Source organism: Pristiophorus japonicus, chromosome X (assembly GCF_044704955.1).
Source record: "Pristiophorus japonicus isolate sPriJap1 chromosome X, sPriJap1.hap1, whole genome shotgun sequence".
Taxonomy (NCBI): Eukaryota; Metazoa; Chordata; class Chondrichthyes; family Pristiophoridae; genus Pristiophorus; species Pristiophorus japonicus.
Genome location: NC_092010.1, coordinates 15,102,539 through 15,116,663, shown reverse-complemented (window position 1 = coordinate 15,116,663; position 14,125 = coordinate 15,102,539). Strand labels below are relative to the sequence as shown.

The window sequence follows — 14,125 nt, the reverse complement described above, 5'->3', positions numbered from 1 at the left end:
GGGAATTAAGGGTTATGGGGAGAGGGCGGGTAAGTGGAGCTGAGTCCACGGCCAGATCAGCCATGATCTTGTTGAATGGCGGAGCAGGCTAGATGGCCTACTCCTGTTCCTAATTCTTATGTTCTTATAGATCTTCATTTCCTCCCTCGCTTGTTTTCCACTGTTTGCTATTTATTATCCTCGTCTTTTTCCAGTCACCTGCCAGCATGTTCCATTCGCTACCTGAGTAGTGGGAGCCAGGCGACCTGCTCCAAGGCATTCATCAATACCACTCATCAGCTGCCAGCTATTCAACTGGCCTGGAGTGACTTGCCTAACATTTATAGGGGAAAATCAGGAAATGCCTCGAGTCTGCCTGCCACATGCCCAAGGACAGGAACTTGTATCTGGAAAGTCACAAGTGAGGGGCATTTGGGGACTCTGTTGGAACAGCAGCGTACTGCGGTGTTGTGGATTTTGGTTCTAATCATTTCATTAAGTAAATTAGATTAGATTCGCATTGGATACAAATTATTGACCAGGTTAGAAGATTGGTTTGGCGGTAGAAGACAGAATAGTGGGTATGTACTCAAATTGGAAAGATGTGACTAGCGGTGTCCCACAAGGGTCTGTGCTGGGGCCTCAACTATTCACTATATTTATTAATGACTGGGATAACACAATAGAGAGCCATATATCCATGTTTGCCGATAACACAAAGATTGGTGGCATAATAAGTAGTGTAGACGGAAGTATAAAAATACAAAGAGACATTGATAGAATAAGTGAGTGGACAAAACTGTAGCAAATGGATTTCGACGCAGGTAAGTGTGAGGTAATTTATTTTGGACCAAAAAAGGATAGATCCGAGCATTTTTTAAATGATGAAAAGCTAGGAACAGTGGAGGTCCAAAGAGATTTAGGAGTCCGTGTACACCGAACACTAAATTTAGTCAGGTACAAAAAAATAATGAAAAAGGCTAATGGAATGTTAGTCTTTATATCTAGAGGGCTGAAATATAAAGGGGAGGAAGATATGTTACAGCTATACAAAGCCCTGGTTAGACCACATCTGGAGTACTGAGTACAATTCTGGGCACCACACCTTAGAAAATAAATAGTGACCTTGGAAGGAGTGGAGCGCAGAGTCACCAGAATGTTACCAGGGCTGCAAGGGTTCAATTATGAGGAGAGATTACATAAACTAGGCTTGTATTCCCTGGAATATAGAAGGTTAAAGGGTGATTTGATTGAGGTTTTTAGGATTTTGAAAGAAATTGATGGAGTAGATGGAGAGAAACTTTTTCCGCTGGTGAAGGAATCTAGGACAAGGGGACATAACCTTAAAATCAGAGACAGGCCATTCTGACGACATTAGGAAATACTTCTTCACACAAAGGATGGTAGAAGTGTGAACCCCTCTCCACAAAAAGCAGTAGATGCCAGCTCAATTAATAATTTTAAATCTGAGGTATTGAGGGATATGGAGCCAAGGTGGATGAATGGAATTAGGATACAGATCAGCAATGATCTCATTGAATGGTGGAACAAGCCCAAGGGGTTGAATGGCCTGCTCCTGTTCCTATGATCATGCTTAGTGCAAGTTGAGCCTGTCACAGAGTATACTGTAACAGCACTTGGCTTAAGTTCAAAAGCTGTTCTGTGGAAGACTCGTGCTTGTCTTTAGCAAATTATTTATGGCACTGCCTCGACTCTAGCTTCTTTTCTGGATGTCATTCAATTTCCTAGAAGACTGGGGAGGTGTTACGACAATTACTCATTTCATAATTATCAAATTGCATAATGTTTACTGGTTAGGAGCTACAGCATATTAAATACTGGCAAAGATCCAAGCTACTAAATCTCTTCATCTCCCAACGTCTTGGGTATTTTGCATTCTAACCCATTCAGCTGGACTTTTAGTGTGGCATTTTCTTCTGACCTCGTAGGATATTGGATGCTTGCAACTACAGTGCAGCCGAGGCTAACCTCAAAGGTCAGCAGTATCAATCATTATTGCCATTATTTAAAAAAAATGAAAATGGCATACTTTTATACTTAACATTATTTTCCCTGCTCCACTCTCCTTCGCGCCCTCTTCCCCTCTCACACATCTCTATCTCTCTCTCTCTCTCGCCCTTGCCCCCGCTCTTGCGCACCCTCCCTCGCTCATCCCCTCTTTTTCTCTCTCGCCCTCGCCCGTGCTCGTGTTCGCGTGCTCTCACTCATCCGCGCTCCCCTCCTCCTCACGCCACCCTTTCTCTTTCACACCCCCTCTTTCTCACTCTCTCCCGCTCTCACTCGCCCCTGCCCGTCCCTTCTCTTTTTTTCTTTCTCTCTCCCTTCCCCCCCTCGCGCGCACACGCTCTCTCTCTCTCTCTCTCTCTCTCTCTCTCTCTCTCTCTCGTCTCACCCGCTCTCGCCTGTTTCCCCTCGCCCCCTCCCTTTCTCTCTCTTCCCCCTCACCTATGCTCTCTCTCGCCTCACCATGCTCTTGCCCTCGCGCGTTCGTTCACGTGCTCTCTCTTGCTCGTTTGTTCGCTTTCTCTCTCGCCCTCGGACATTTGTGTACTCTTTCATACAATAACACTTCCATATAACAGCATCAAATATGATTTATTTTCATTATACAGACTTGTTAGCAGTTTCTCCCTGTTGTTGGCCCAAACAGTTTTTCTTTACTGGAAAAATGAGTAAGAGGTCTGTCTTCCACTGGTACCGTTACCAGCCTCCAGCCAGATACGTGAAAACAGCTAGGGATGACTTGGACAGTAGAATTTTCCCATTACTAGAGAAGCAGCTAGCTTCTTCTCAATACCTCCCATGACTGCCCTGCAGTGTGGAGATTTGCAGACATGAGTCCACTTGTGACCACTCCATGGCAGACTTTAGTATCATACCGTTGTTAAACCGAAGTCATGTCTGCCCAATTTGTGTCTCATCTGAAAGACGGCACCTCCAACAGTGCAGCACTCCCTCTACTGCACTGAAAAGTCTGCCTAGATTTCGTGTTCAAGTCTCTAGAGTGGGGCTTGAACCCACAACCTTCTGAATCCAAGACATGAGTGCTACCACTGAGCTAAGGCTGGCACCTCTTGAAAATGTTCTAGGCTGAAAAGACAGAAAAGCTAGGAAGATTAATCCAGGACTTGTGTTTTGGGGCAGTAATGTACTGTGTGGCTAAGATGACATTAATAAACTGCACCAGCTTTGCATTTGTCATTCAACGTCATCGGTTACTGCAATCGAACCTGCATTATCCTATATATAACAGGTGAAATTAAACTGGTCATGCAGGGGTTATATTAAGCATTAGTGTGTCGATGCACCACTTTATTTTGCTGACAGGAGGCAGCCAGTTGTGTCTGTCTGTCAGATGCATAGAGCAGCAGTTTTCTTTTGCAGTCTGCACTCCCAGCAGTAACAGCGTCTCAAACTAATTCATTGTGAAGAACTTTGAAACGTTGGAGGCGTGGTGCGACATTCAATAAATATAATTCCTTCCAGTCTTTAGTTGAGTAAAAGAGGTGGACAATGCACATGTGATGCTGCGTTCCTACTGTTCTTTTGCAGATGTCACAATTGGTCTTTTGCATTTGTGACAAAACAACTGGAAACTGTTAACAATGATGTGTCCATTCCATGGATAGAATGTTCCTCGGAATTCAAACCTGCCATTAGTTTAAATCTTTGCCAGCTGGTGATGTCTACTGTTAATTTATAAGTCTATTTTTATTTTTTCCTGGCATAAATTTTGCAACTAACAAAATAGTTTTCTGTCCCCAGCTGTTTGTTTTGGGATTCTGAAGTTTGGAGCCCATTCTGCTGCACTCCAAATTTCAGGAACCCAAATGTTGCATTGACGGAGTCCAAATGGAGAGAAAGTTTTCTTTAACACTTTGATTTGATTTACTACAACAATACAAATATATATATATATATACCCCCAGTTTTCTGCACTCCTGATGATTGCTCTCCAGTAAGTACCCTGTTGAAGTGGCCATTGTCAATGTGAGCCAGGACAGCAAGTGTCAGCAGGCTTTTGGACTGTGGTGGTATTACAGCCAAATCGGATCAGCTCATATTATTCACTCACTCTCACTCACACGGCTCTGCAGGGTTCACTGTATACTGCTCGGGAGCAGGAAGCCTGCCTGATTTTACTTTTCTTCTTTTCCTCCTTTGCCAATATTTCTTGCTTACTGCGTCCCCTTGATGGCTCAGCTGAGATTGGGAAGTCTGTGGGGAGTTGCTGTTTTTTTCTTCCATCCTAACATTTCAAGGCACACAGCTTCCTGATTGCCTAGTATTTTATTTTTCATGTGTTGTAAAATTGTTGTCACAGTTTTCAAAGAAGGAAATTAGTGTGGTCTGCGCATGTTCTTTGTAATTGTACACTTACAGTCTTGGTTGCTGAGTTGATTTTTTTCTTCCCCCCCCCCCCCAGGAGAAGCATGAAGAAAAAGGCCAATTTTACCTGCCCTTTTAATGGCAACTGTTCAATTACGAAGGATAACAGAAGGCATTGCCAAGCATGTAGACTCAAGCGATGCCAGGATATTGGCATGATGAAAGAATGTAAGTAATTACACTTAGAACATAGGAGAAACTTTTAATGAAACTGAACTTATGAATGAAGAATACTCAGTTTAGTTTGTTCTTGAGAGACACAAATTTCACTAATCAACTACACGTAATATTTCAGTTGAAATTGCTGTAATGGTGAAGTCCAGAAAATCCCATGTGACTGTCACTGTGAATCAAGGAAATGCCCTGATTGCCTAGTTGATAAAGAAACTCAGCTCTACAGATGGGTTTGATTACTAATCTCCATTCCATTAGTTAATCCCAGCAAGGGCATTACAGTTGACCTTTGATGCAATTTGGGGATTTTCAAATATTTTCTCATTGGTCAGTCAGCAGATTCCATAGGTAGATCTTTGGCCCCTATGATCTGGAAGGAAAACCTTTCTCTGCTGTGGCAGAAGTGCTTCCCGAGAGCTGACAATTGCCCCATTTGCAGCAATCTACTTACTGGATTTAATGTCATTTTGCACTGTGCAGTCATAGGGGCCGAAATTGCCCCTCTCAGAAAGGATTTTCGCCTGGGCGTGGCTCACCCCTGGAATTGCCCCCAGGGCCCGGAGCACGGAAAGTGCTTTGCGCGGCGCACGTACAGCAATGACGTCATCGCCGTGCGCGCCGTCCCCTTTGCGTCCTGCAGGGGAAATTGGCCCGCGGGATGCGAGGTCAGCATGGGGCGATGCCACCTGGCCGCCCTTAAAGGGGCGGTGTTAGCGCCGCGACCGCCATCTTTTCTGTGTCGGCCGACTTTTCAATCGGCCCGACAATGGCGGCCAGTGGTGCAGCCGAGATATCAGCACCCCCTTTGGTGGCCCAGTGGGCGCCACTAAAGCGGCTGCAGAGTTCGCAGTGGCCCTCCCCTTTAAAAGAAGGGGAGGGACGTTGTGACGCGTCAGTGTGACGCAGCACGTCAGTGTTGCGCTGATGTGCTGAGCACGTCGCATCCCGCAAACACCCCGTTACTGGCTGTAGGGGGTTTGTTTTCCACTCTACTTTGATTCATAGACCTCGGGATTTACAGGAAGGACTCCACGTAATGCAAAGTTTAGGCTTAAACCCAACTGTTAGTTTATTACACAAAAACCAACTAAAAATTACAGAACAAGACTTCTTAGAGATTGATCGAAGGCATACAATCACCCATCCAGCCAGTTGCTGTGTTGTCGATTGTAGGCTCGTGGAGTGAGGGAAGGTGTTGGGTCCCAGCTGCCTGCTTCATGGTCGTTGCTCCTTTGACCTGCTCCACTGAGCTGTTGTTTCTTCCATCTTCCTGTTGTTCCTCTCCCTAGCTGTTGTTCTCAGCTCTTGCATATATATCCATTTGATTATACACATCTCCTACTGGGCTGCTTTCAGTTAATGCAGCTGGATGAGTCTTGATGGCTGTGATGATGGGTCTGGATCTGTTTGGATGACCATAATTCACACACGGAATCGACAGGGCAAAAGATAACTCCTTATCTTTTGTGCCCCGTTACCCAAAAATGCACGCCTTGTGGGATCCTTTGTGCTCCTGGGTTTTCGCAGACTTGTAGTCTCCATAGGGAACTGGTTTTTCCCCTCCGGCCAATTAATCCATGGGCTCCTCTGCTTGATTGGATCAAAACCCTTTGTCTCGATGTTTGATCGGGTCTCGCTCCTGACCGCAGAAATTGCATTAATCAGTTATGAGTCACCACCTGCCTCGGGCTGGCACTCTTTTCTCCCGCCCAACAGTCCCAAAGGTTGCTTTTAAACCATTTTAGTCCGTGGTCTCTTGCTGTGCCTCGATCGTGAAATGTGTCAATCTTACACAGCACACAACATTTTTGGCACTAAGAGCCCATTTCCGGAACATTTAGCGGCCTGTCTTGCCTCGTGCTATATTTTCTTTTAATTCGAACTGTGCATCCCAAATCCAGCGCGGGGCAATTTCGGCCCCATATTCTTTTCAGACTATCAATTGCAGTTTCCTCTCACTCCACAGGTGATATATTTTTTTTGTGATCATTTCGCCTCCACATGTGCTCTCTGTTCACCAAGTGTCATTCATCACTGCCTAGCTCCTAACCACTGCTGGTCTGAGCTCTGTTTTTGGCTTCTGACCACTATTGAGCTGCAGCTTTGCGTGACCTTCGTGCCGCTCTCAATCACTAATGGGCCTCATGACCATCTCTTCCCCCACCCCTCCCCCTCATGTTTATTTGATTGCTTTCTGGTTTCCATCACAAAGTCCAGAAATTTGAGTGATGTGGCCATTTGTGAGAAGCTGTTTTGGGCAGGGTGGTATTTCCAAAATAGCCTTATTCAGCATCTGAAGTATAATTACATCTTAAACTTCACAGAGTGAGTCTTGCCTTTTATACTTCCCTTATGTTTCATTCTGTCTTTTGACTCTTGACATTTCTGACATTTCTTGTGCTTTTTCCTCACTCTCCAATGAGAGACATCGAGAGAGTGTTATGGAGATGAGGCTATCCCAACATGCATAGCAGTAGTGAAAGTCTTCCATTAAAAGAAGACAGGCCTGCCTCTTCTGACAGGCCTAGCTTCCTGTTTTTGCCATAAGGGGATGCTTGGGTAAGCAGAAAATCTCCCACCTAAAATGTGCACAATGCTGGGTTCGCAGCTCTGATGGGGGAGTAGTAATAGTGTGAGGGAATTGAATTATAGCAGGTGCAGTTGGTGCCAAGTCATCAATGGTAAAATGGTTGTGTCTCTACAAATATCAATTCAGGTCTTTCATGGTTGAGCTTTAAATTCGTACCCCCAACAACAAAAATTTGCTTAAACAACAAATATTCTGGGCTCCGAGTTTCTAAACTGCTGCTATCAATGCTGACCTTTGGGCAAAACTGAGCTGCTGTTGTGTTCCACAAAGTGGTCTGGCTGCAAAGTGAGGACAGGTAAGTTTGCCTGTCGGTTGAGAGTGGTATTCCAATGTAGGTGTCCAGCTCTTATTAGTAAATATAGTAGCTCCAACGTCTTGCAGTCTGACTTGGGTGGGATGTCCCTGTGCTGTGATGCAAAATCTTGGATGTTAGGTTTTTCTCCCATGTGATCATTTTGAATTAGAATTGCACAAATAGAAAAGTGGTTTTGACAACTGTAACTGAGCTTTTCACCCGGTCAAAAAATCGACTTTATTTAATGACTGAATGAAATATCACTCGTATCACAATGAATATATTTCAGTACTTCTCAAACAATTGCTACACCATGAACAAAACGTTGCACGGCCCTAACACTATTTGGTTTTCAATGTAGACCCTAATGTGAAGATACTGTACAAGATCAAGATGTAGAATCAGTTTGGGTGGAGGTAAGAAATAATAAGGGGAAGAAGTCACTGATGGGTGTAGTCTATAGGCCCCTTAACAGTAGCTACACTGGTGGACTGGGTATAAATCAAGAAATAATGGAGGCTTGTAAAAAAAGGAACGCCAATAATCATGGGCGATTTTAATCATATTGATTGGACAAATCAAATTGGCCAAGGTAGCCTTGAGGAAGAGTCCATAGATTGTATCCAGGATGGTTTCCTTGAACAGTACGTTGTGGAACCAACCAGGGAGCAGGCTATCTGGTACTGTGTAATGAGACAGGATTAATAAATGATCTCCTAGTAAAGGATCCTCTAGGAAAGAGTGATCTTGGCATGGTTGAATTTCAAATTCAGTTGGAGGGTGAGAAAGTTGGATCTCAAACCAGTGTCCTGAGCTTAAATAAAGGAGACTACAAAGGTATGAAGGCAGAGTTGGTTAAAGTGGAGTGGGAAAATAGACTAAAGTGTAAGACGGTTGATAAGCAATGGCGGACATTTAAGGAGATATTTCATAACTCTCAACAAAAATATATCCAAGTGAGAAGGAAAGACTTTAAGAGAAGGGAGAACCATCCGTGGCTAACTAAGGAAATAAGGGATGGTATCAAATTGAAAACAAGGGCATAGAAAGTCGCCAAGATTAGTGGGAGGCCAGAGGATTGGGAAACTTTTATAAAAAAAACAGCAAATGGTGACTTAAAAAAATAATAGAGAAGGAAGATAGATTATGAGAGTAAACTAGCAAAAAATATAAAAACAGATAGCAAGAGTTTCTACAAGTATATAAAAAGGGAGAGAGTGGCTAAAGTAAATGTTGGTTCCTTAGAGGATGAGACTGGGGAATTAATAATGGAGAACAGGGAAATGGTAGAAGCGTTGAACAAATATTTTGTATCGGTCTTCACGATAGAAACATAGAAACATAGAAAATAGGTGCAGGAGCAGGCCATTCAGCCCTTCTAGCCTGCACCGCCATTCAATGAGTTCATGGCTGAACATGCAACTTCAGTACCCCATTCCTGCTTTCTTGCCATACCCCTTGATCCCCCGAGTAGTAAGGACTTCATCTAACTCCCTTTTGAATATATTTAGTGAATTGGCCTCAACTACTTTCTGTGGTAGAGAATTCCACAGGTTCACCACTCTCTGGGTGAAGAAGTTTCTCCTCATCTCGGTCCTAAATGGCTTACCCCTTATCCTTAGACTGTGACCCCTGGTTCTGGACTTCCCCAACATTGGGAACATTCTTCCTGCATCTAACCTGTCTAAACCCGTCAGAATTTTAAACGTTTCTATGAGGCCCCCTCTCATTCTTCTGAACTCCAGTGAATACAAGCCCAGTTGATCCAGTCTTTCTTGATAGGTCAGTCCCACCATCCCGGGAATCAGTCTGGTGAATCTTCGCTGCACTCCCTCAATAGCAAGAATGTCCTTCCTCAAGTTAGGAGACCAAAACTGTACACAATACTCCAGGTGTGGCCTCACCAAGGCCCTGTACAACTGTAGCAACACCTCCCTGCCCCTGTACTCAAATCCCCTCGCTATGAAGGCCAACATGCCATTTGCTTTCTTAACCGCCTGCTGTACCTGCATGCCAACCTTCAATGACTGATGTACCATGACACCCAGGTCTCGTTGCACCTCCCCTTTTCCTAATCTGTCACCATTCAGATAATAGTCTGTCTCTCTGTTTTTACCACCAAAGTGGATAACCTCACATTTATCCACATTATACTTCATCTGCCATGCATTTGCCCACTCACCTAACCTATCCAAGTCACTCTGCAGCCTCATAGCATCCTCCTCGCAGCTCACACTGCCACCCAACTTAGTGTCATCCGCAAATTTGGAGATACTACATTTAATCCCCTCGTCTAAATCATTAATGTACAATGTAAACAGCTGGGGCCCCAGCACAGAACCTTGCGGTACCCCACTAGTCACTGCCTGCCATTCCGAAAAGTACCCATTTACTCCTACTCTTTGCTTCCTGTCTGACAACCAGTTCTCAATCCACGTCAGCACACTACCCCCAATCCCATGTGCTTTAACTTTGCACACTAATCTCTTGTGTGGGACCTTGTCGAAAGCCTTCTGAAAGTCCAAATACACCACATCAACTGGTTCTCCCTTGTCCACTTTACTGGAAACATCCTCAAAAAATTCCAGAAGATTTGTCAAGCATGATTTCCCTTTCACAAATCCATGCTGACTTGGACCTATCATGTCACCTCTTTCCAAATGCGTTGCTATGACATCCTTAATAATTGATTCCATCATTTTACCCACTACTGAGGTCAGGTCAGCAGAAGACACTAACGATGGCTTGCATCCTAGGGTCTTAAAAGAAGTGGCTGCAGAGATAGTGGATGAATTGGTTGTAATCTACCAAAATTCCCTGGATTCTGGGGAGGTCCCAGCGGATTGGAAAACTGCAAATATGACGCCCCTATTTAAAAAAAGGAGGCAGACAGAAAGCAGGAAACTATAGATCAGTTAGCTTAACATCTGTCGTTTGGAAAATGCTGGAGTCCATTATTAAGGAAGCAGTAACAGGACATTTGGAAAAGCATAATTCAATCAAGCAGAGTCAACATGGTTTTATGAAAGGGAAATCATGTTTGACAAATTTGCTGGAGTTCTTTCAGGATGTAACGAGCAGGGTGGATAAGGGGGAACCAGTGGATGTGGTGTATTTGGATTTCCAGAAGGCATTCGATAAGGTGCCACATGAAAGGTTACTGCACAAGATAAAAGTTCACGCGGTTGGGGGTAATATATTAGCATGGATAGAGGATTGGCTATCTAACAGAAAACAGAGAGTTGGGATAAATGGGTCATTTTCCAGTTGGCAAACAGTAACGAGTGGGGTGCTACAGGGATTGGTGCTGGGGCCTCAACTATTTGCAATTTATATTAATGACTTCGATGAAGGGACCAAGTGTAATGTAGCCAAGTTTGCTGATGACACAAAGATGGGTGGGAAAGCAAATTGTGAGGAGGACACAAACAATCTTCAAAGGGATATAGATAGGCTAATTGAGTGGGCAAACATTTGGCAGATGGAATATAATGTGGGAATGTGTGAGGTTATCCACTTTGACTGCAAAAATAAAAAAGCAAATTATTATTTAAATGGAGAGAAATTACAAAATGCTGCAGTACAGAGGGACCTGGGGGTCCTTGTGCATGAAACACAAAAAGTTAGTATGCAGGTACAGCAAGTGATCAGGAAGTCAAATGGAATGTTGGCCTTTATTGCAAAGGGGATGGAGTATAAAAGCAGTGAAGTCTTGCTATAGTTATACAGGGTATTGGTGAGGCCACACCTAGTGTACTGCATACAGTTTTGGTCTCCTTATTTAAAGAGGAATATACTTGCATTGGAGGCTGTTCAGAGAAGGTTCAATAGGTTGATTTGTGAGATGAGAGGGTTGACTTATGAGGAAAGGTTGAGTAGGTTGGGCCTATAGTCTTTGGAGTTTAGAAGAATGAGAGGTGATATTATAGAATCATATAAGATACTGAGGGGACTCGACAAGGTAGACGCAGAGAGGATGTTTCCCTCGTGGGGGAATCTTGAACTAGGGGCATCGTTTCAGAATAAGGGGTCGCCCATTTAAAACAGATGAGGAGGAATTTCTTCTGAGGGTTGTAAATTTGTGGAATTCTCTGCTCCAGAGAGCTTTGGAGGCTGGGTCATTGAATTTATTTAAGGTGGAGATAGACAGATTTTTGAGTGAAGGGTTATGGGGAGCGGGCAGGGAAGTGGAGCTAAGCCCAAGATCAGATTGGTCATGATCTTATTGAATGGCGGAGCAGGCTCGTTGGGCCAAATGGCCTACTCCTGCTCCTATTTCTTATGTTCTTCTGACCCATTATATGTGATGATTATTCTAATAATGCATCCACCTAAATAACACATACCATCAAAGTTTCTTGTGTTAGTATTTTGAGGTCCGCATGCTCCAATAAAACAGGTCACATGTTATTTCTACTGTAGTTCATCTATGTTGCTGCAGTGAGTTAAGGTTTTTAAAAAGAATCATGGGTAAATGGTATTACATGGTTTGGCTGGGCTGGCCATTTGTTTTCTGGAGTTTCAGGAATTGTTGCAGCTTGGGCATCCTGTTGGCTGGATTATTGATGCAGGGAGAGCAGTATTCAGCAGAAGACCCATGGGCTCGCAATGCTGCTCTCACTTTCCCCCGTTTTAATTGATCTGTGTGCTGTCTTCCCCTAATAGGCCCATTTGAGAGCTATAGGAAAGAGGACCATGTTGGCAATGCTTCTGAGCTGCTGTGCATATGGAGAAGTTGGGTGTTTGCTTCCTTTATATTTTGGGATCCTGTTGATGGCGCACTATCACTATCAAACTACCGGGGCGGGGCGAGGGTTGCGGGTTGAAGATTCATTGGGACTGGGCAGAAAGGAATAACAACATTCAAAGAGATAAACTGACGTTTGTTTTCTATGGGCTGATAAAGCTACTGACAAACTAGAAGCATTACAGACAGATGACTGATCTAAGAAAGTATCATCTCCAGGTAGGTAAGGCCATCAGTACATATAAAGGCAACCACAGTATAACCACAAATGGTGTGTTTTGTACTTTGTAAATAATTTACATAGTGACAATTAAAGTTGGCAAATGATCAAACTCTCTCAATAGTATTTAAAGCTGAAAGATAAAATCAACAGATGGCAGACAATGAACAGTAAGGCTGTGCTTGGTGGCATCAGTTGCCCTCTGACATGAATTACTGTACAGTAGTGAAAACAATTTTCCAATGCTTGTTTGACCTTATGCCAATTATATTGTGTGTTTTGGTTGAGTCTTTCATTTTCTATTTGAGGTTGCATTTGTAAACTTGGCCACTGAAACAGAGTGTGGCCCAGCTTAAATTCTACATATAGACACCAGTGCTATATTCAGCTACAGCTATCTATATAATTAAGTCTTCTGTGGCATCACACCTCAAAAGCATCATGTATATGTCAGGCAAAAGAATGTCTCAAACAACTCGCTTGTCAACCAAAGGCAGCTCTATTTGGTAGATAGGTAGGAAAAGCTGCCAAGTATGCAATCAACAGCACAAAACAAGCAAGTAAATGCCCATTTTTTCCCCCAAAGCAGCCATTCATGAGCCAGCTACTGCCACAGACCAACCAATTAAATTGCTCATGCTTTTTTTAAAAAAAATATGATTTCAACAGCCTTAGTTGTTTCCTTATCCAACAGACTGTGACAGTTTATAACACCCGACAAGCAGAAACATTTAAACTATTTACAGGAAACTTTCAGCTTACCATAAAGTTACTAGCAGGAGCATAGGGCTTCAGTTCTGCTTCCTTCCCATAGTCTCTGCACTCCCTGTGAGTTGTTTGATCTCAATATCTCCTACCAATATACAAGGTCAGTGATCCTCTATGTTGCTTTGAAACTTCTATACACATGCTGCTGGCTCATTGTCATTTTGCGCATGTGGGCCTGAGGCTCCATCTTGCCTGTTCATTTCATGACATGTGTGTATGACTGAGGCAATGCACTTTCACTCCCTTTCCTGCTTGGATTTCCCTGACAGTCCTGGACTTGACCTGTTTTCAGGCTGTGCACCTTCGCTTATCTTCCCACTCCATGGCCTAGAAATTCTAATACGCTGACAACTTGCCTGTGCCACCATGGGCCACAATTAACGGCCACCAGAATGAATAGTGCAGGCAGCATTGGTATTTTGGTGCTGCCTGCTAATTTAAATTAGCGCAGCGCTAAACTTGCCTCTTTTCCCAGCGTTACTCTCAGCAGGAGGCCCAATGTAACGTGGCAGTAGCGCCACAAACAGCGTTATCTTAAAGCTCGCCTATCATTTTAGAAAGCATTGTCGGTCCCTTAAAGGGGAACTGCCTTCTAAAATAAAAAAGTAAAAATCATTTAAAAGTAGGCAGTTTTTAAGCCCAGAGAGCTCAACTGCCATCTGGAGAGAAAAAAAATCCCAAATGGCAGACGTCAGCTCTTAAAGCTGAATTGCCTTCTGCACTTAAAAGTAATGGTAAAAGTGCTTCAGCACTAATACAAATGGCTCAACAAGCCAGGCAAGGGGCACCCACGGTCTTGCACGAAGCACTTCAGCTTTGTGCAGGGGGTCAACACTGCAAGAGAGTTCCTCTACTCACACGGGCCAGGAGGCTCTCCAGAAAGAAGGATGTGGGATTAGATCACCAAGGCTGTCACTGCCAGCAGTGTCACCCCACCAACTG

General features: G+C 43.8%; 1 protein-coding gene across 2 annotated transcripts in view; it reads left to right on the top strand.

Annotated features, from left to right (window-relative positions):
- Positions 1–14,125, top strand: part of LOC139240900 (vitamin D3 receptor B-like) — a 163,102-nt gene that overhangs the window by 68,081 nt on the left and 80,896 nt on the right. For both annotated transcript variants that reach the window (XM_070869406.1, XM_070869407.1), the window contains exon 3: positions 4,427–4,557. In XM_070869406.1, the coding sequence (XP_070725507.1) occupies positions 4,427–4,557 (131 nt within the window). The remainder of the gene's footprint in view (positions 1–4,426; positions 4,558–14,125) is intronic.